This window comes from Ochotona princeps, chromosome 13, assembly GCF_030435755.1.
Source record: "Ochotona princeps isolate mOchPri1 chromosome 13, mOchPri1.hap1, whole genome shotgun sequence".
Classification (NCBI taxonomy): domain Eukaryota; kingdom Metazoa; phylum Chordata; class Mammalia; order Lagomorpha; family Ochotonidae; genus Ochotona; species Ochotona princeps.
In genome coordinates, this window is record NC_080844.1 from 62311514 (window position 1) to 62332441 (window position 20928).

A 20928-nucleotide genomic window follows, 5' to 3' on the forward strand; every position below is an offset into this window, starting at 1 on the left:
CACCCGGCACGCCCAGTTCTCCCGCACCGGCTCAGCGCTGCTACCCTGACCGTGAGCCAGGCTGAACAGGCAAGGGCACCAGACCCAGAGCCGGAGGGAAGGAAGCGCTGGCCACTCCCGTCACCAAGGGAAGCATTGGTTTTGCACCGTCTCCTGGAACATGGAGGCTGCGTGACCCCCCCACTTCCTGACCTGGGAGCCAGTGACCCAAGCTGGGTGCCCTGAGCCCTGCTGGGGCTTAGAACAAGGTGGGAACCAACATTTTTCTTTACAAATCCCATTTCTTAGAGTTTAGGAAACAGGAAATAATAGAACACTGGGGCATTCCGGATTCTAGTGTCCAAACTGGGAAGCAGTTGTTGCAGGGACCGCTCCAGACAGCCGGGTTCCCAGGGCTAGGTCCAGACCTTCCTGAACACCTGCTGAACTGTGGTCGGACCCAGCAGCCACTCCACACTGCACAGGGGGGCGCCTCCTTCCCCACACTGGAGGTTTCCCAGCATGAACTGCTGCTTGAAGGGCATGGAGGACAGTCTGGCTTGACTTAACAGAAAAGAATCAATAATCGTAAGTATGATTACATTACTCAGATTCACATCTTGATTTTACTTTCCAAAATATCAATGAGAGAAATTTAGCATTTCTTGCTCTAGAAACAAACTTACAAAATGATAAACCCTGTTTATAAGGCTACATCATAACACATTTTTAAAATCCTTATGTTAACCATGAGATTCTCGATGCCACAGAATCTTCTAGAAGAGCCAAGAAACCGTGCTGAGGCCGCGGCCTCAGTTTCTGAACAACAGCATCCGCTCGGAGCATGCCTGCCCCACCAGGCTCGCGTACTGCAGCACGGCCGCCTCCTCACTCGGGTCTTTCTGGTGCTTCCTGTAAACCCCGTACGGCATGACGGTCTTCTTGTAAAACACCTGCAGGCGGTCAGCGTCCTTGCTGCGACCTTCATCCACTGCAACGACAAAAAGCCCACTGAGCTACAACATGCTACGCAACAACTAAGCTTCAATGCTTAAAGTAAAACAACACTTCATTAGAAATAGAAATTGGTGAATGGAGACGTCCTGGCTGAACATTGCATTCAAGTGCAGCTGGAACTGTGCGGCACCGAGCGATCTGGACCCAGACAGGAACCTTGGTGAGGCATTAAGTCACAGCGCCCCTGACACTTGGGAGCGCAGGGAACCACGTGCTCTGAGCGTCTCCCACACCTGGATGCCTCTCTGGTGTGTGCCACACTCCCCGCGCTCCTGAGCCTGGCCCACGTCTCCTTGGCGCCTCTGGGGGCCAATACACTCCCTGAAGCACTAACATCTGCTCTGGCCGACTCAGCTGTGGCCAGGGCCCGGGTCTGGGCAACAGGTACTCGAGTTCTCAGGTAGGAAGACGTGGATACATGGAAGATGGGGCGGAGCCCACTGGGAAGGGGGGCTCCTCCTCCTCTGAGCCAAAGAGCGTCTGTTGACATCACAGCACAAAGGTCACCCAGAAGACAACCGGCTTCCCAGGCTTCTTTGCAGCTGTGTGAAGCCTTCTCACATACACACTCACACACAGATGTAAATATTTATGATTTAGTTACTATTTGCAAGTCAGAGTTAGAGAGAGAAAATATAAAATCTTCCATCCACTGGTTTACTCCCAAGATGGCTGCAATGGCTAGGCTGAGTTGGGCTTAGGCCTGTGGTCTTGGGCCCAAGGATTTGGGCCATCTTTTGCTGCTTTTCCCATTAGCAGGGAGCTTGGTTTGAAGAAGAGCTAGCACTCAAGCCAGCATTTACATGGGATGCTGATGCTGCAGAGGGCAGCTTTCGCCACATCTTCACAGTGCCAGCCCCTCTTTATTTATTTGAAAGGCAGGACGAAAGAGATGGAGGGAGAGATGTTCTGTCCACTAGCTCATTCCCCAAACATCTGCAACAGCTGGGGCCAGGCCAGGCCAAAGGGGCACAGGGACCCAAGCATCAGGCCTTCCTCTGCTATTCTCCAGATGCACCAGTACAGAGCTGCACTGTTAGTGGAGCAGCTGGAACCTGAACTGGCATCCAAATGGGATGCTAGCACTGCAGATGGTGGTCTTACCAACTATACCACAGTGCTGGCGTCACGGCTTTATGCTATATTTATTTATTCTTAAACTGCAGGATCTTTTTGAAGATTTATTTATTTATATTGGAAAGACGGATATACAGAGAAGAGGAAAGACAAAGAGGAAGATCTTCCATCTGACTGGTTCACTCCCCAAGCAGCCTCAACGGCTGGAGCTGAGCCAATCCAAAGACAGAAGGCAAGAACTTCCTCTGGGTCTCCCACGCAGGTGCAGGATCCCAAGGCTTTGGGGCCATCCTCAACTGCTTTCCCAGGCCCCAGGCAGGAAGCTAGACTGGAAGCTGGGCTGCTGGGATTAGAACCGGTGCCCACATGGGATTCTGGTGCATTCAAGGCGAGGACTTTAACTGCTACTTTGTCACACCGGGCCCATATGCCGTATTTAAATTAAATTACATCCATTATAATTTAATCATTGAAGCAATAAATAATAGATGCTTATTCTCCCCTCATTGTTTCTAAAGAGATATATTAACTGGAAGGAGCTCTCTAACAGTTTTTGTTTAGTAGAGACAGAAGTACCTTGCCCCCATGCCTGCCGCAGGAGGAGGGTGCCTGCTGCAGGCCCATCCGAGGCCAGCAGCTCTCCATCACCCAGAGGAGGTGTGGCAGGGCACTCCCAGGTGACCACAGTCTGCCCAGCTCCAAAGGCCCGATTGGGGGGAGGTTTACCAGTGTGTCCAGAAACCAGAAGAAGGTCTACAATGCCACAAAAACCATATTCTTGCATTTACAATGAGCTTGGGGAGGCCAGGAGAGGCGACAAGGAGACACGCGGCCCAGCCAGAGGGTCCTCACACACAGAGCTGGGTGCCTGCGTGGTCTGCTCCGTGTTCAGGGCCACAGTCCCAGGAGAGCAAGGGGAGGAGGCCACACCCTGGCAGGGATGGCATATCCTCCAGGCTGGTGACCTCCCTACCCTCCTTGCCTGTGGCCTGTACTGTGGCTTGCACCAACTCCTGCAGCCTGGTCTCCAGTGGGTTCCACCAAACAGGGGAACCTGGAGCTGGGAGAAAGGAGCAGCCCCCCTCTTCTCTCCCCAGTCTTCCCTGGCTCAGCGTTCTGGCAGCAGTCCCCTTGGCTCTATAGCACAGAAGGCTGCTCCTGCTAATTCCTGATTCGCCTCCCTGGGCACTGTGCCTCTTAGTATCACCATGCCTGTTATCACTAATACCTGACCTTCTCCATTGTAAATCTGTGTCACTTCTTCAAATCAATTCACACAACCAAAGTACAAAACTCACATATTCTAAGACATCTAATTCCCTCATCTTTTAAAGACTTACTTATTTTAACTGGAAAGGCAGATCAGATCTATGCAGAGCAGAGAGAGAAAGATCTTCCATCCACTAGCTCATTCCTCAAATGACCTCGATGACCAGAGCTGAGCCGATCTGAGGCCAAGAACAGGAGCCTCTTCTGGGTCTCCCACGTGGGTGCAGGGTCCCAAAGCTCTGGTCCATCCTCCATTGCTTTCCCAGGCCACAAGCAGACAGCTGGATGGGAACTGGAACAGCCTGGACACCCATACAGGATCCTGGCACTTGTAAGGTGAGGATTTAGTGGCTGAGCCATTTCACTGGGCCCTCTAAGACAACTGGTTCTTAGCATCGGTTCCCAGAGTGGCAGCACAGAACCTGCTGCCGGCTCAGGGCACTTCCACATGCGCTGGCAGCCGAGAGGGGTCTCTCCCTTGCCCAACTACATGCCCTGGCGAGACAGACAAACACTCAAACTTGCCTTGACTCTAACACAAAAGAGCAGTGCAGACCATGGGGAACAAGGGAGGGCGAGAAAGCAGGGCAATACCGGCAACAGGACACAAGTGTCACCGCCGTCCAGCAGTGGCGACACTAAAAACGCCGAGTCATACTCTTGGAGGTCCGGGAAAAACTGGCAAAAGCGGCTGCGGTTAAAACCTTTTCTCCGCTGCTCCTGTACCTGTTGGTCTAAGCTTTTCTATCCGCTTCTTCCGCCACCCTTCATTCCGTTTTCCACCACCCTTCTTCCCACATTTCTTCCCGTTTCTGTATTCTCCCCGTACGGGCCACTAGAATGTTGCGAACCAAAAAGGGAGAGAGACAACCAAAAAGAGAGGGCGAATCAAAAGGGGTTTATTGCTGAAAGCGAGCTGCTTATATACAGTTCTTCCACCCATCACTTTGGTCCGTCGTCCATGGGGCGCTATCTGATAGGCCAGCAATCGCAGCGAGGGAGAATTGGCGTGTCCTTGTGACTTCCTGCCTGCCTTGTGGCAGGACAAGTCCCACCTCTTGGCACTCGGCCAGCCGTCATCTTCAAGTCCCTCATCAGTGTGGGGTCGGCCGCTCCCCACACACAAGCTTCGAAATTAACAACTTTGCGTAGTCATATAGAAGGGGGTTAAACAGTCCCAAGCCTTTCCTGAAATGTCCGAGGGCAGACAGACTTGTCTGAACTTGCAGAGTTGCATTTCTCAGAGTTGCTCCCTCTATCACACACGGCTGAGAAGGCTTGCTGTGCAACCCAACACGCTAAAGACACCACTGCCTCCCCAAGCCTTTGCTTCTAATTTATTCCTTGCCTCCTTGCCATCCAACTTACTGCTGTGTTCACAGTTTCCTAAGATGCGTTTAAACATTATTTAGTCAGTTTTGGACTACATCTGAGCCTCACCCTCCCGCGACTGTCACAGACCTGACACAGCTGTCTACTGGGCTTGCCAGTCGGAGGGGCTTAGGATTACTCAGTCCCAATCCCAACGAAGGCAGATTCTGATACTTACCGTATTCCATAGCATCAATACTAAACCCAGTGTAAAGCCTAAACAAACTCAAAAAGACTCTACCAGATTTAAAACACTGAAAACAAATCATTCACTAAAGTAAAAAAAACAACCAAAAACCCAAAAAACAAACAACTTAAGTTCCAAAAAATACCAACAACCACAAAAACCAAACAAACAAAAAACGCAACAAAACACAATCCCTTTAGAATCATCTTGCGCAGCTTCCCTGCTAGCTGCCATCACGGAGGCAGGTGGCAAGAACCCACACCACATCGCCCACAGCGCACCTCTTTGACAGACCATCTGCCATCTCGTGCAAAGAAACCCCCCGCACAGCGATCTGGAAACACGTCCTAAGAGCGAACCCCGTGTCCCGTGTCTGATGCGGCGCCGTTTAACCTCATGAACTAGAAACCACAGGCATCCCAGGGCACCGAGACGACACTGGGTCCCGGGTGACACGAGCCCGCTGTGGACTCTTGCAGGGACGCCTGCGGGGACGGCGTCCTCCCCACTGCTGATGCACGGCCACGAGCCGCTCAGCACAGGTGCTTTCAAAGGAAGAGTCTGGACATCAAAGCCTGACTTCTACTTTGGGGGATTGAACTCATCTGTTATTCTTAAAGAGACTTCCTAACTTCTAGACTCTTCAAAAAATGATGAAACAATCTATTTTCCTAACTACATTATTTATTGCTACAGCTTTATCACATGAACATGAAGACAAGTTATGAACTTCAGTTTCTCATGAGTAATAGCTGTATAAATGGCAGACACAGACACACAGGCCAATCTGTGTGCTGAGATCCAGAATTTTCCCTACACAAAAAACCTGAAATCCTGAACAATGCATTATAGAGGGAGAAATGCCCAAAAAACTCAACTCTGGCAGCTTCAAGAATACAACAGAGCCTGCGTTGCGTTGACCGGAGATGGGGAAGGTGTGGACAGGGCAGGGAAGGATGCTGCGACTTGGCATGGGGAGGCAGGGAACGTGGTTAGGACACACACCGCTCAGCCTGCTTGCCAGCCCGCAGTGGGGGAGGTTCAGAAATTACCTCAGGAATACACTATGGAGAATCAGACTTCTTATTTTTTTAAAAAATGATTTATTTATTTGAAAGTCATAGAGAAGGGGCCCAGCACAAGGGCCTAGTGCCTAAGTCTTCACCTTGCAATTTGCCAGGATCCCATATGAGCGCAGGTTCATGTCCCGGCTGCTCCACTTCCCATCTAGCTCCATGCCTGTGGCCCGGGAAAGCAGTGGAGGACAGCCTAAAGCTTTGGGATCCTGCACCCGTGTGGCAGACCTGGAATAAGTTCCTGGCTCCTGACTTCGGATCAGCTCAGCTCTAGCCATTGCAGCTACTTGGGAGTGAACCAGCAGATGGAAGCTCTTTCTCTCTGTATCTCCTCTCTGTAAATCCGGCTTTCCAAAAAAAAAAAAAAAAAAAAAAAAAAAATAGTCATAGGAAGAGAGGGGAACAGGGAGGGTTCACAGAGAAAGAGACTTGGCGAGAGGAAGACGAGTTCACCCCAATGGCTGCAGGCCAGGCGGAGCTAGGCAGGTGGCCCCTGTGGGTGGCAGGAGGACACGCCCTGGAGCCAGCTGCTGCCGCTTTTCCCAGGCCATTCACAGGAGCTAAGTCAGAAACGGAGCAGCTGGGGCACAAACTGCTGCCACGTGGGATGTCGGCGTCACAGGTGCCACATGCCAGCCCTGCAAATCACACACTTTCATCATGCTGAAAGAATACTGCTTTTAGTATCTAGTATTTTCATCCAGAATATTTTTTTGGCAATAACAAAAACTAAGAAAAAACTAGACTTTGCTTATTTGTAAAATGCTAGTGAACGTTGGGACTGAACCAACTGATGGGTGGTCCCTCTGTGTCTGCTTTCCCTTCCAAATAGTTAAAAAAAAAAAAATTTAAGGTTTTTGTCCTGCACTAATAAATTTAACCCTACCAATTCTATTTTTAATTTTTTATTTATTTTAAAAGATTTATTTATTTTTATTACAAAGTCAGATATACAGAGAAGAAGATCTTCCATCTGATGATTCACTCCCTAAGTAAGTGCAACGGCCAGTTCTGTGCCGATCCAGAGCCAGGAGCCAGGAACTTCCTCCAGGTCTCCCACGTGGGTGCAGGGTCCCAAGGCTTTGGGCTGTCCTTGACTGCTTTCCCAGGCCACAAGCAGGGAGCTGGATGGGAAGTGGAGCAGCTAGGATTAGAACCAGCACCCATGTGGGATCTGGCGTGTTCAAGGCGAGGACTTTAACTGCTAGGCCACAGTGCCGGACCCACCAATTCTATTCTTTCTGATGTTACTATAACTGAAATGGTTTGCTTGGTTTTTATTTGCTCACTACAAATATACATGAATAAAACTGAATTTTATATATTCTTTCATCCAGCAATGCTGCTCAACTTTTATTCTATTTGAATAGCTTTTTAAGTTCTTTAGGATTTTCTAGTACAAGAGCATGTCATCTATGAACAGAAGCAGGTTTACCACTTCCATTTTGGCCTGGACTTTTTTTTTTAAACAACGGCTGCAGAAGTCAAATGTTTCTTCTGATTGTGAATAAAAAGACTTTTACATGTCTATTCTGTATATTTTTGAGCTCTAATACTCTGTCTTAAATATTTATTCTGGCATCAATCTCTTACCTTACCCTAAATGCCGCATTTAAAAATGGATTGCACTTTCCAGGCCTGGTGCAATGGCTCAGTGGCTAAATCCTCGCCTTGCATGTCTCAGGATTCCTTACGGGCGCTGGTTTGTGTCCCAGCTGCTCCACTTCCCATCCAGCTGCCTGCTTTTGCCCTAAGAAACAGGGCAATAACTTTAAATTCTACATTATTTGCCAAGTGACAAAAGCTACTATCCTGATATAAGATGATAAGATAATCTTTGGGTAACAAAGCCAAATTCTCACTTACGATGAGAGTTATGGTGCTGATTTCCACGCAGCCAGCATCTGGGTGATCTTTGATCACCCCAGAAAATGCAGGACTGTTTGCAAGAGAGGCCAAAAGTATCCTTCAGCAGCATACTACCAAGTATTTCCTGGGGCAAAACATCAAATCAGAAATGTAGTATAAACCTCAGTGGCAAGGACAACCTTCCTTGTCGACAGTGACACTGGCTTCCGATGGAGCTGGGACCAGGCGGCATCCTGGCACTGGCTGCAACGCAGGGAGTTCTGTGCGTTCCCATCTCTCAAGAGGCCTTCTCTAACCTCCCAGATCCTTTCAAAGCCTCCAACCCGGAAAGCAACCCTCTTCTCCATTCTTGGCTCCCACCCTACAGGCCCCTGTAATCAATTTTCCTCTACTAATTTCTCTTTGCGTTTATACAAGCTTAAAACTCTACAACTTGGCACAAACTAACCAACTTCTATGACCACTCCCCTTTTCAGCCCAGTTACCCTGCTCTACTTTTCTTTGCTGTATTAATAGTATTATTTATTTAAGGGCCATTTCCTCACCTCCCACTCACTCCACAATCTATTTCTATGTGTATTTTGGCCCAGTCACTTTCTCTGTATTCACTGAGGCCAAAGGGTCCCCTTGTTCTTGAATACAATGGGTATGTTTCAGCATTCACCACCCTTAGGAAAATGTAGACTCAGAGGACCACTTCCTGCTCCTTGAAATCCACATTGGTCCTGGCTTTCCTGATGCCATTAATCCTGGTTTTCCCTTCCCCTCCAGGGCCATGCCTGTTCCATGAGCTGACTTCTCTCTGCTTCACCTGACCGTTCAGTGTTGGGCGCCTCACAGGGCTGGTTCTGTGTGTCTCCTCTTTCCTACTTTGTTTTCTCCTAGGAGATGTCATCTACAGTCATGGGTTCAAATAGCAGCTCTCAGTCTAGCCGCCAAGCCTCAGGTCTGGCCCAGGTATCCCTCCTGAGTCCCAGCAACTTTGCCAGTACTGCATGAGTCTAAGGACAGAACGCTATATTGTACATTATCAGGCATCAAGACAATGTACATGTAAAAGTATGTTACAGAATTTTGGTAACAGCAAAAACAAACCAACAGAAAACCATGAAAAATCTTTATCTACCAACATGAACAGTGGACTTATTATCACTGAATTTATCGTAGTATGCGGCCATTAAAAAAGTCACGCCAGTGACGTACCGGCTGGACTTCTTGGTACTATCACACACCACTGCGCAGTGGTGGTCCATCAGCACAAGCAGCACAGTGCGCAGTTACATTCACCTAGACTTGACAGTCTATCACACACCCAGGCTCTGCAGAATTCTACAGATGTTGTGTAAGCACATGCTTCTAGTGCCACAACGGGCAAATCAGCAAGATTAAATCAGATGCAAGAAAAGAGTGATGTGATCAGGAAACAGCGCTGATCACGTGGTATACAGGATGTCAGCAGCATCATACAGCAGTTCTACAACCAACTTTTTTTGGTGTGTGGGGGAGATTTATTTATTTTTATTGGAAAGGCAGATATACAGAGAAAAGGAGAGGCAGAGAGACAGATTTTCCATCGGCTAGTTCACTCTCTAAGTGGTCACAATGGCTGGAGCTGAGCTTGATCCGAAGCCAGGAGCTTCTTTTGGTTCTCCCATGTGGGTGCAGGGTGCCAAGGCTTTGGGCCGTCCTCGACTGCTTTCCCAGGCCACAAGCAGGGAGCTGGATGGGAGGTGAAGCAGCTGGGACACAAGCTGGTGCTCATATGGGAGCCGGGGTCATGCAAGGTGAGGACTTTAGCCATTAGGCTATTTTGCTGGGCCCAACTTCATTTTTAATAAACAGAAGAACTACACACTTAGATAATGATAAAATGCATAGTAAACACATAAGCGGGTAACTTCTACCATCATGACTGAGAACGACGCTCTGCACCTAACTGTATGTGCTGCACTGTTGTTCCGCGGGTAGCACAGCCAGTCTGCTGCTGGGAGCATCGCCACATCCATGTGAGTAACGGGGCCCTTGAGGCCACAGGAATGTCTCAGCTCCATCATACACCGATGGGATCACAATTTTCTATTCATTGTCTGAATATTCATATGTGGTATGTGACTGCATTAATAGCTAAAACCAAAAAAAATTTATGCTGACAAAAAATCTGCAAGTTCTTACAGCAACTTCATCCCACAGATGACAGCATGTGGAAGCCACCGAGACGCCCTCCTACAGAAGAGAAAGGGCCTATGATGGCTCCCATGCAGAAATGGAAAGTAAAAGGATGGATCACATGGAAGAATTGTAATATATACTGCTACGTGAAAAGGCCATCAACTATTTGTTTCCAAATCTGTCACTCAGAAAAAAGGCAAAACTAAGTAGACCGTAAAACAATCAGCAGCTGCCAGGGGAGTGGAGACCGGAAGGAGGCTGTGGGTGGAATAGGGACACTTACAGGGACTCTACCCCGCATGATTTCTGTCACCACCTGTGTGCCCACACCCACAGAATGCACCCTAACACAAACCATGGACTCCAGGGAGGAACGACGGAGGCGAACGTTAGCTTATCAACTGCAGACGCTCACAGCAGTGCAAGATCTTACCAACAGAAGGAACACAGCAACTCCCTGTACTCTGCTTCATTTCTCTCTGAACCTAAAACTGCTCAAAAACAAAACAAAACTAAGACCACTAGAAAAGAATGACGACAACACACCTCACCGCCCAGGGGGACGCCGGCGGGGAGTGCAGGGCTCTCCCGGCACCGTCTCAGCAGCTTTGCTCTAAGTCACACTGCTTGAAAATACATTTTAAAGCAATTGATTCTTTATATAATAACAGGAAATGATTTTCAAGATATTATTTTACAGTAGAAAACAAGCCACTGAATATTCTTTGTGTCATTTAACTTAGTTACCTAAGTTACGTGTCGACGTAAACAATGCACTGCTGTGCCCCAGGAACAGAGGGGTTGCCTGCGCTGCCTGTGTGCTCTGGCTCACGTCCTGCTGCCAGCAGAGGGATCCTCGGCGGGAGCCAAGCCCCCCAGGCAAGGCAGTGCAGCCGAGCCTGGACCTGCCTCTCGATGAGAAGTCACCTCAGAGGCCTCATCTTCCTTTCAGCATGCACAGGTGAGAGAGACTTCTGCCAGACTCTCACGAGGATGAGTGCCAAATACAGTAAGCTCACTCTAGTCGCAGTGGCTGCTGACCTAGCCTGCGCACAGAATCGCCAGGATGCTTTACAACAATGCGCGTGCCCGGGGAACTTGGCAGAGCCATCAGCCTATTAAGAGCAGAGCCCTTAGATAATGATGTGGAAAAATTCACAAAGTCCATTGCAACCATAAACAAACATCCGCTCAGGACTCCGAGGGTATGTTGTATGTTAATGTTACCATTTGGTTTTCAAAATAATGTTCTACTCAACACAGGTTGGCAATGGCCTTCAGAGAGCCCTGAGGACCACAGAAGCCTCCGACCTTTACCGTTTTAGCTGGTGTGTGTTGGGGGCTGTACTGCTGCTTCAAATCTGGCTGCTCTGCTCCTGATCCGTGCTAAAGCAGCAGCAGGTGGCCCAAGTGTGCGGGCCCCCGCCACGAACGTGGGAGACAAGGATGCAGTTCTAGGGTAGTGGCTTCAGGTGGCACAGCTTTGGCTGTTGTAGGTATTGGGGGAGTGAATCAGCAGAGCAAGATCTATGCCACTCCGCTTTTCAAATAAATAAGTTAATTAACTTTACAAAATGAACAAATCGATAATGCTACAGGATTAAGAATTACTGAATATCAAGACATAAGGAGAAGAGAGGGGAGGAAGGTGGTGCTGTGGTAGAGCACACTAAGCCTCCCCCCGCAGCGTCAGCATCCCACATGGGTGCTGGTTTGAGTCCTGGCTACTCCACTTCCAATTCAGCTTTTGTTAATGTGCCTGGGAGGCAGTGAAGGACAGCCCAGGTGCCTGGAGCCCTGCACCCATGTGGGAGACCTGGAGATGTTCCTGGTTCCTGGCTTCAGATCAGCTCAGCTCTGGCTATTGCAGCTATTTGGGGAGTGAACCAGCAGAGAGAAGATCTCTCTGTAACTTTGCCTTTCAAATAAATAAAATAAATACTCTTTAAACAACAGTGTTTTGACTATTTTTATATTAGAAACTAGCAAGCTTCCATTTAATCTGCAGGTTGACAAAGTCATTCAGTGGAAATTAACTGAGTAGAAAAGAGAAAGCAGGCAGACACCACTGCCCCCTGAAAGCTCAAAGCCTCAGGGGTACGGGCTCCTGGGGAACTGCAGAAGGGCTGCGTCTCTCAAAAGCTGGTTTTATGAATGTGTCAACTCCAAGCTGGCTGCTACAATCTCTCTGGAAGTTACTACAGTAAAGTAAAATTAGGGCGACACGGATCTTCTACACAAATGGATTCTATGATGTCTGATTTCTGCCGGGCAGTACATGGACCTTGGGTGTTCCCTAGGACTTCCTGATCACACAGGCACGGCAGGACGGTGCACACTCACGCACATTCGGCGCACAGCCGGAGCACTGCTGGCGCACACACTCTCGACCATGAAAAATGAGTTCTTAGGAATTTTGTTTGTTTTTTTTTTTTTAAATATTTTATTTATTTTTATTGGAAAGGCAGATATACAGAGAGAAGGAGACAGAGAAAGATCTTCTGTCCACTGATCCACTCTCCAAGTGGCCGCAATGGCCAGAGCAGAGCTGATCTGAAGCCAGGAGCTTCTTTTGGTTCTCCCATGTGGGTGCAGGGACCGAAGGCTTTGGACTGTCCACAACTGCTTTCCCAGGCCACAGCAGGGAGCTGGATGGGAAGTGGAGCAGCCGGGACAAGAACTGGCAAATGCAAGGCAAGGACTTAGACACTAGGCTATCATACCAGGCCCTGTTTGTTTATTTTTAAGAAACCCTAAGACAGTGGGCCTCTGCTTATGGGGAGGAAAATGCAGGAGATCTACTTTCTGCCACCTCTACAAGCAAAACTGCCACCCTGGATGCCACACATTGAACAAATCAACAAGGCTCCATGCATTGACAGAAAGGGCAGCCCTGCCAGTGCGTCTGACCCACGAGGAAACACAGCAGTCAACTCTCTGGCTTTTCTTTCTGCTTCAAAATTCCACTTGAGACAGAGAATGATGGCTGCCGCGGGTGCAGGAGCTGGGCTAAGCTTATTTCAGACCTGACACGTCACTCCAGCCTCAGCCCAGAACCAGACACATCATGGGACTAGCAGGGCTCCAGCCAGCTAATGAAGAGCCTCAGTTGATATTCCTTATCTAATTAGGACTTAATCAGAGCCTGTGCCAGCTTCCCACATGCCCCTGCCTGCCTTTGTTTCCTTACAGCTTCCCAGATCTTTCTCTCTCCCTTCTCTTTCTGCTGCGAGGGGCAAAGACCAAGGGCAGATCTCAAATTAGGCCTCTGTGCATCATTTTGTACAATCTGCTGGTGTCCTCTTCTCACAGGTGGTCGGCAAATCTAACAGAGAGGCTGGAACCACAAAAAGCAACTCCCTGGACCAGGAGAGTCCCCCAGGAAAATGGCCAAAGGGACACACTATTAAAAAAAATTATACAACAACCTTCGAAAGCACAAATTTTGGGTCCAGGGCTATGGAGCTATGCCACAGTTGGTTAGGTTAAGCCATGGCCTGCAGCACCAGCATCCCATATGGGGCACTGGTTTGAGTCCTGGCTCTCCACTTCCAATCCAATTTCCTGCTAATACAAATGGAAAAAATGGTGGAAGACAGCCCTAGTGTTTGGGCCCCTGCTTCCATGTGGGAGACCTTGAGGAGATCCATGTGGGAGATCCTGGCTCCTGGTTTCAGACTGGCCTAGCTCAGGTCAATTTAGCCATTTGGGGAATGAACCAGTGGATGAAAACTCCTTATCTCTGCCTCTCCCTTTCTCTGCAATGTTGCCTTTCAAATAAGTAAGTCAATCTTTTAAAAATATTAAATAGGAGCAACTGAAACCAAGGTTTTCAGGAAAAAAATTCAAAACATCAAATTAGGATCCCTGAAAAGGTATCACAAAAACCAGATGTTAAGCCAAGGCTACAAGCAAACTTTTGTCATTACTGAAACTGAAACATACTGCAGGCTTTGTTTTAATCCCAAACAACAAGGGTACGAAGACCAATGAACAGTTAATGTTTCCAAGATCTTTTAAGCAAATACCACTCTTAGGTCTTCTGTAGAAATGCAAATATTATACATATCAATTAATGTTACCTTCTCTCACAATCTAAAGACTAAAACTGAATCAGCTAAAATAAAAAATAGCTCACCACTTGAGAAAAATTAGCACCAAAGAAAATATACTCCACACTCATTTTACACATTTTTTGGTCAATATCACAGAAACAGTTCAGTATCTCAGCAACTTCATTTCTATAAACTCCATCACTGGTAACTGAGGTCTCGATTAGGGCAGGCACTGTGGCACAGCCTGTCATGATGCTGTCTGGGATTCCTGCACCCCAAACTGGCATGCCTGGGGCCAAGCCCTAGCTCAACTCTGACCCAGCTCTCTGTTAATCTATCTGAATCCCTGTCATCAGGAGAGATCTCAGGTTGGAGCTGGCTTGCTGTTTTGACCTAACCCAGTTCCAGCTGTTGAAGGCATAACCCATCTTTCAGGTGGATGGAAGATCTCTCTCTCCTTGTCAAACAAATAATTTACACAAATAAGAGGGATGCTTTGGGAACAGAGAACCCCTGCTCTGTATAATACTCTGCCTGCTCTTTATCCTGCCACACACGGGCAGCCTTCCCAACCCGGAGGGTGGGAGTAGCATTTCATCCTTCTTGTGCTCCTGGTGCTCAGGCATCGTCCCACATGTCCAGCACACTCAGGTGCTTGGGACACAGGGCCAAACCACTGTGCAATAGACATTGTGGCTCATGGGGACCACCTGGGTCTCCTGATCACCAGACAAGCCGACATCGCCGGCCAGCCGCTGGCTTGTATCAATCTTCTTGTTATGTTCGTTACTGTCTGAATTCTCAAATCATTCTTGGATTATTTTCTTTCCTTTTTGAATGCATTGTAAAGCTGACATGTCAAATCAAATAGCTTTAAAGTCTGCTGAGTTGATTCATTTTAGACAAAAAATTGTATTATCTCAAATCTCTATAAAACTTCTATTAATCAGCCACAACAAAGTGTAAGGCAGCAACACTCAGGCAAGGGCCTGCCAAAGGCCTGTCTCACACGTCACACCCTGCACTGGCCTAGTCCAGAGGTAGACAGATGCTCCCAGCTCCACCTCTGTGTTCCAGACCTTTCAATAACTGGTAAAGCTCAGGCAACGATTTGTATGAAGAGGGAGATTTGGGCCCAAACTTGATGCCAAGGCAATTGCTTGAGTACAGTCTTTTTTTTTTTTTTAAAGATTTACTTATTTTTATTGGAAAGTGAGATATACAGAGAGAAGAGACAGAGAGGAAGATCTTTCATCCATTGATTCATTCCCCAAGCGGCCACATTGGCCAGAGCTGAGCCAATTCAAAGGCAGGAGCCCAGAGCTTCTTTCAGGTTTCCTACATTGGTGCAAGGCTTTGGGCCATCCTCGACTGCTTTCCCAGGCCACAAGCAGGGAGCTTGTTGGGAAATGGGGCTGCTGGGATTAGAACCGGTGCCCACATGGGATCCCAGCGCGTTCAAGGTGAGGACTGTAGCCGCTAGGCCACTGTGCTGGGCCTTGCTTCAGTACAATTTACAGATGCATAGGGGCCAGCACAGTAGCTCAATTGGGTTAATCACATATGGGCATTGGTTTGTGTCCCAGCCGCTCCACTTTCAATCTAGCTCCCTTGCTTGTGGCCTGGGAAAGCAGTGGAGAATGGCACAAGTCCTTGGGACTCTGCACCCATGTGAGAGACCTGGAGGAGGCTCCTGGCTTCTGATAGCCTCAGCTCCAGCCATCACAGGCCTTTGGGGAGTGAATCAGTGGATGGAAGATCTTCCTTTCTATCTCTCCTTCTCTCTATAAATCTGTATTTCCAATGATAATAATTAAATCTTAAACAAGTTCAGTGCCGACAGTCAACTTTTTGATTATGCCACCTTTGGATGCTTTATGAAACCTCCAACTGACTCCCCCCAACATACTAGAGAGCAAGCCTTGCCCTGGACACAGGAGCAAGACCCCCACATGGCCGGCTCAGATGTAGCTCCCATACTTCCATCTGTACCAAGCCCGCCCACTCCCCATTTTGCACCAGCAGGTGCTGCCGAGTGCACCTGCACTTTCATTACTTCCTACGTGCTTATGAAGGACTCCACCGTTCCAGGCCAATTCAGATCCCGCCTCACCATCTAGTGCCCTGCGCTTTGTGTTTTCATTTCACTCCACTGCACTTGCCACGTTGTTCCAAAGCAGATCTTAGACAAGCCAACGCTGTAGGGGCACTACCATAAGAACATAAAACTTTGATGTTATTTAAAAAGTAAGCCAACCAGCACCCGAGTCAAGTGAGGCAAAATTTTGTAACCAACACGGAGAACTGCTGGACAGGAACAGCATAAAAGAAACTGCGGAATCATTGCAGGCCAATCCCGGGGCTCTGCCCCTGTCCCCTTATCGGTTCTGACAGTGACCCAGAATCTTCCTCCATCCCAACACTTGTTCCTAAGCTACGGGCTGTTTTTCAAACAGCAGCAACACAGAACTGCAGATCCTAGAACCTTACGGCAGTGCCACTCAGTCTTTGCAATCCAAACAGGTTTTTGTTAAATGTTTTTAAAAATCTCTACTATTAATTTCATGTATTTTGAAAACCACGCAAGACTGTGACTGAAGAGAAAGCAGTGCTACAAAGCACTGTTTTTCATCAATGCACACTCCATCTCTAAAATTCTAAAGCTCTACTCAGTTCCGAAAACAATTCCAAAAGTGTACAGTTACCAAAATATTGCTATTGTTTTTAATTTAAACATCAAGGCTGCACTCAAAAGCAACCTCCAATACCACTGGCAAACAGTAAGGAGCACAGGGGCGCCGGTGTGTGGGCCTCGTGGGCGGGATGCTGGCATCCCACATGGGCGCTGGTTGGAGTCCTGGCTGCTCCACTTTCAATCCAGCTCCATTAGGGCCTGGGGAAAACGGCTTACAACGGCCCAAGTGCTCGGGCCTCTGTACCCGTAGGACAGACCCACAAAAAGCTTCTGGCTCCGGGCTTTGGTCCCGATGGCCATTGTGGCCATCTGGAGCATGCTTAGTGGATGGGAGGGATTTCTCCCTTTCTCTCCCCACTCCCTCACACCCCCTCCTTCCCTTTCTCTAACTTCTCTAACTCTTTCAAATAAATAAGTCTTAAAAAAAAAAAGCAGCAATGAACTACACGGTTGTTTTCACTCTTTTTAGCCTTTCTGAAAAGCCCAAGTGCTTTAACTATGTTCAACAACCCTAATTTAAGAAATGACAATGTAATACAGAGGCTGATTAGTCCTATTACAAAAGAGACTTTGTTTCATCAAAGAATTCACAATCATGGAATGAACCACAGGATGTTTTTAGAAAGAGACTTGAAAAACAGTTCAATTTATACTCACTGCATTACAGGCAACTTTTAGCAAATCAGTTCCAATAAACTTAATTATACTTAGTATTATCAGAGTATTTAGCCTTCTTCCCCTAATGTATTTTACTTATTTGCAAAGGTTAAGGTCAGAATATCAGGCAATGGTCATTAACCTGAAAGTGTTGTTTAATTTGGAAGTTTGAAGAGCTGCACTGCATTAATTTAAAATGAAAAGCTCCCACAGGAGTGATGCCTGGCTCTGGCTCTGTGATGCCGGCACACATGGCACCCCAACGGGCACGTGTGTTACGGTGCAGGGGCACCTCCGGAGGCTGCCTCCTCAGCCAACTGCCACACTCTCTGGGAGAGACAGGAAGTCTGTCCTTGACCCCCATCTGAACGGGGAGCCGAGATGAAGCTCTCACCAGCAAGGCTGGAGTACTGCTCTGCTGCTACCTCACCAAAGAAAATACCTACGTGCAAGGCAAGGGTTCAGTCAAGGGCACCACACTGACCCATAAAATAAATGTTAACATTTTAAAATGGCAGCAAGAAATGAAAATCTCAGGGATGGTGGCGGGATAATCCTGTAGTGAGCCACGAAGCCGTGGCAGGGAGGCGGCCACACCAGGATCACACAATCAACTTCTGGGGCAAGCCTCCCAGATATCATCATTAGATCAACCCTCCGGGAGCCACTGAGCTATCAGCCGTTAATTCATCAACGTAAGACTTTGGTGTCTAAGCAGTGGCATGAATTTGGGGAGTCCCAGTCAAACTGTACCAGACGCCATTCTCACACTTGAACCATTTCTTTATCAAAACCTTGACACTCTTGCCTGACAAGGTCCCAATTCTGGAATACGGCCAGACCAGCTAGGCTGCAGCAGCAGCACACCCACCTGAAGAAATCTCCAGTAGTCCTTAGCCAGGCCTGGCCATCAGCTCCACCTCTCATTCTGCTCAACAGTGGCTATAATTCCCCTGACCTTGCAACCGCCCTCTTTGCCGGCACCCACTTCAATGGGAAGAGCAAAGCCATCGGTGAGAATGTTCTCCACTCATCATGCTGGCCCTTTCAATGCATTTATCTTCGGTTACCATTTCTTCCTGAGCTCAGCTAACCTGCGCCCTGCTTCCCATCTTTCTCGTGCCCCACCCCTGCCTTAGGATTTGCGGCTGGAGTGACAAACTCCTTCTAACCCCTTCTCGTGGTTGGCCTCCTACCACTCGACATTTGGGCTGTGCTCTTTGCCACCAGGCCTTGTCAATGTGCTCATCTCAGCCTGCAGCACCTGCCTGGGCTCTCCTGTTTCAATGTAAACTATGATCACATGGGCCAAGAAGTTTCCCCTGACCTCCCCACCTCATCCAAATCTGGGTGGAGGGCCCCACTAAGCAGCCACAATAGGAAACCGATCACATGAAACCTGTACCAGGTTTGCCGAGTGCTGATACTGCCATTGTAAGCATCATCTCTGGCTCAATAAACACAGCTGAGGAGCTGTGTTGATGAGTTCTGTAAATCTCTGTTTCTAATTCCTGCTTGGCCCCTCTTAGTTTCTGGTTTGTGTTTTGAGTCCAGCACTGTCATGGTTTGGGTCTTGTGCCCTCCCCATATTAGACTCCAGGGGACTCGCTGGATGAACAGTGCTGAGTAGGCCGAGCAGGCAGGGCCAGCCACTCCCACTCACTGCCCGATCCACAGTCTGACATGCGAGTTGGAACCTGTTCTGAATTTCTACATGTCCCGGCCACGCAGGACAACCATCAGCCAACGACAAATGGAAGCGAGCTGATGAGTGACTCCTTCTCTTTGTCCCTCCGATGCACACCAGGGGTGCCTTGACACGACTGCGTTCCAGTCTTGGAGCAGCAGGCGTGCAATAGCACACGCTGCCTTTCCCTCAGTCATGTGACCCAGGCCCTACTCCTGCCTCGTGACAACATCTCCCAAATAAAGCATGGCAACAGGTTTTAAAATCTGCTCCAGGAGAGAAATTAGACTAAGACAGCCTGTTTAGTTTTACCAGTACTCAGAATTTTGTTCTGGTTTTCTTGTTTTACTAGGGATTAATAAAGTCCATAACTTTACTTTTGCCCTGTTACCAACTTCTTCTTCCCTATTTTCAGATCCCATTCCATTCTCAGTGAACATTACTCAGAAATAGGAACAGATCAGGCCTCCTCCGCATGACGTTTACGTCAAACCCTGGCAAGCGAGGGGAACAGTAGCTTACAAGAAGCAGAATTTTACCCCAGTTCCCATTCACATTACAAACATTTGCTAGCACCACACAAAGGAACACACTTGTTAACACACGTGTTTCTCCATCCTTCATGTTAGAGTTCGCTTATTTTTCTGCAAAGAAGTTGAGTTTAACAGCCACAAAAGAGAATCTACACAATTTCAAAATACCTTGTGGAACAAAGTTTGAGGCTCCGTTACACTGACACTGGCTAGCTGCATCTGTCAGCCGCTCCCACTACAGTGGGCAACGCACCGAGTACTGCAGGCTCCAGAACACAGCGTATCGAGCCACCTGCACAGACGTGTCTTAGTTAAGTGCATCGTTCGTATCCTCTTGCGGTAGATAACATTCCAGCATACCATCTGTTCCTTCCCTTTGTTATTTCACTGCCAGATATCACAGCTTAGCACTTCTAAATTCCCTACATTTACTGCTGCCTTACAGAAACCCAACTGTGGTGGGTACCATGTCGGAGTGGCGTGAAGCCACGGCTCGGGATGACCAAAGCGCTCCAGCTGTCCTGCTGCCTACCAACGTGAGTAAGGCAGCAGAGGGCAGCTGACGTCCACGTAGGAGACCCAGGCTGCATCCTGAGCCCCAAGTGCTGTATGCATTTTGGTACTAAACCAGCAGATGGAAGATCTCTGTCATCCTGCCTTTCAAATATATAAGCAAACAAACCTTTTTAAAACCTCAAATTTTAACAACACCTCACATGGAGAACATAAATGTTTACATTAGTGGCCAGTTTTTACTTTCACTACAATCCAATATCACTGTGAAACTGACATGAGCTTCTCAAATTTCTTTTTGAATTAAGAGACCAGCGCTGTGTTGTAGCAAGCCAAGCCTGAGTCTTTGGTGCCAGTATCCCATAGGGAGCTGGTTCATGTCCCAGCTGCTCCTTTTTGGATCTAGCTCCCTAGTTACGGACTGCAAAAGCAGTGGAGGACAGCACAAAGCTTTTGGACCCTGCACCTGTGTAGGAGATGCACAGTACACTCCTGGCTCCTGGCTTCAGACAGGCTCAGTTGCAGCTGTTACAGTCATCTGGGGAGTGAAGCAGATGAAGATCTCCCTTTCTGTCGCTCCTCTTCCTTTCAAATAGAAATAAATAACTTCAAATTTTTGGTAGGCTCGTGTATGTATTTATTCATCTGAAAGAGATACAGAGAGATTTTTCTGTCTGCTAGCTCACTTCCCAGGCAGCTGCGATGGCCAGTCTAGGGCCAGGGTGAGCTCAGGTGCTTCGGGGTGGCCAGGGGCCCAGGCACTTGGTTAATCTG

General features: G+C 48.1%; 1 protein-coding gene across 6 annotated transcripts in view; it reads right to left on the minus strand.

Annotated features, from left to right (window-relative positions):
• Positions 1-776: 776 nt before the first annotated feature.
• Positions 777-20928, minus strand: part of ATE1 (arginyltransferase 1) — a 115415-nt gene continuing 95263 nt past the window's right edge. For all 6 annotated transcript variants that reach the window (XM_004579764.4, XM_058671161.1, XM_004579765.4 and 3 more), the window contains one exon: positions 777-970. In XM_004579764.4, the coding sequence (XP_004579821.2) occupies positions 792-970 (179 nt within the window). In that variant the 3' untranslated portion in view covers positions 777-791. The remainder of the gene's footprint in view (positions 971-20928) is intronic.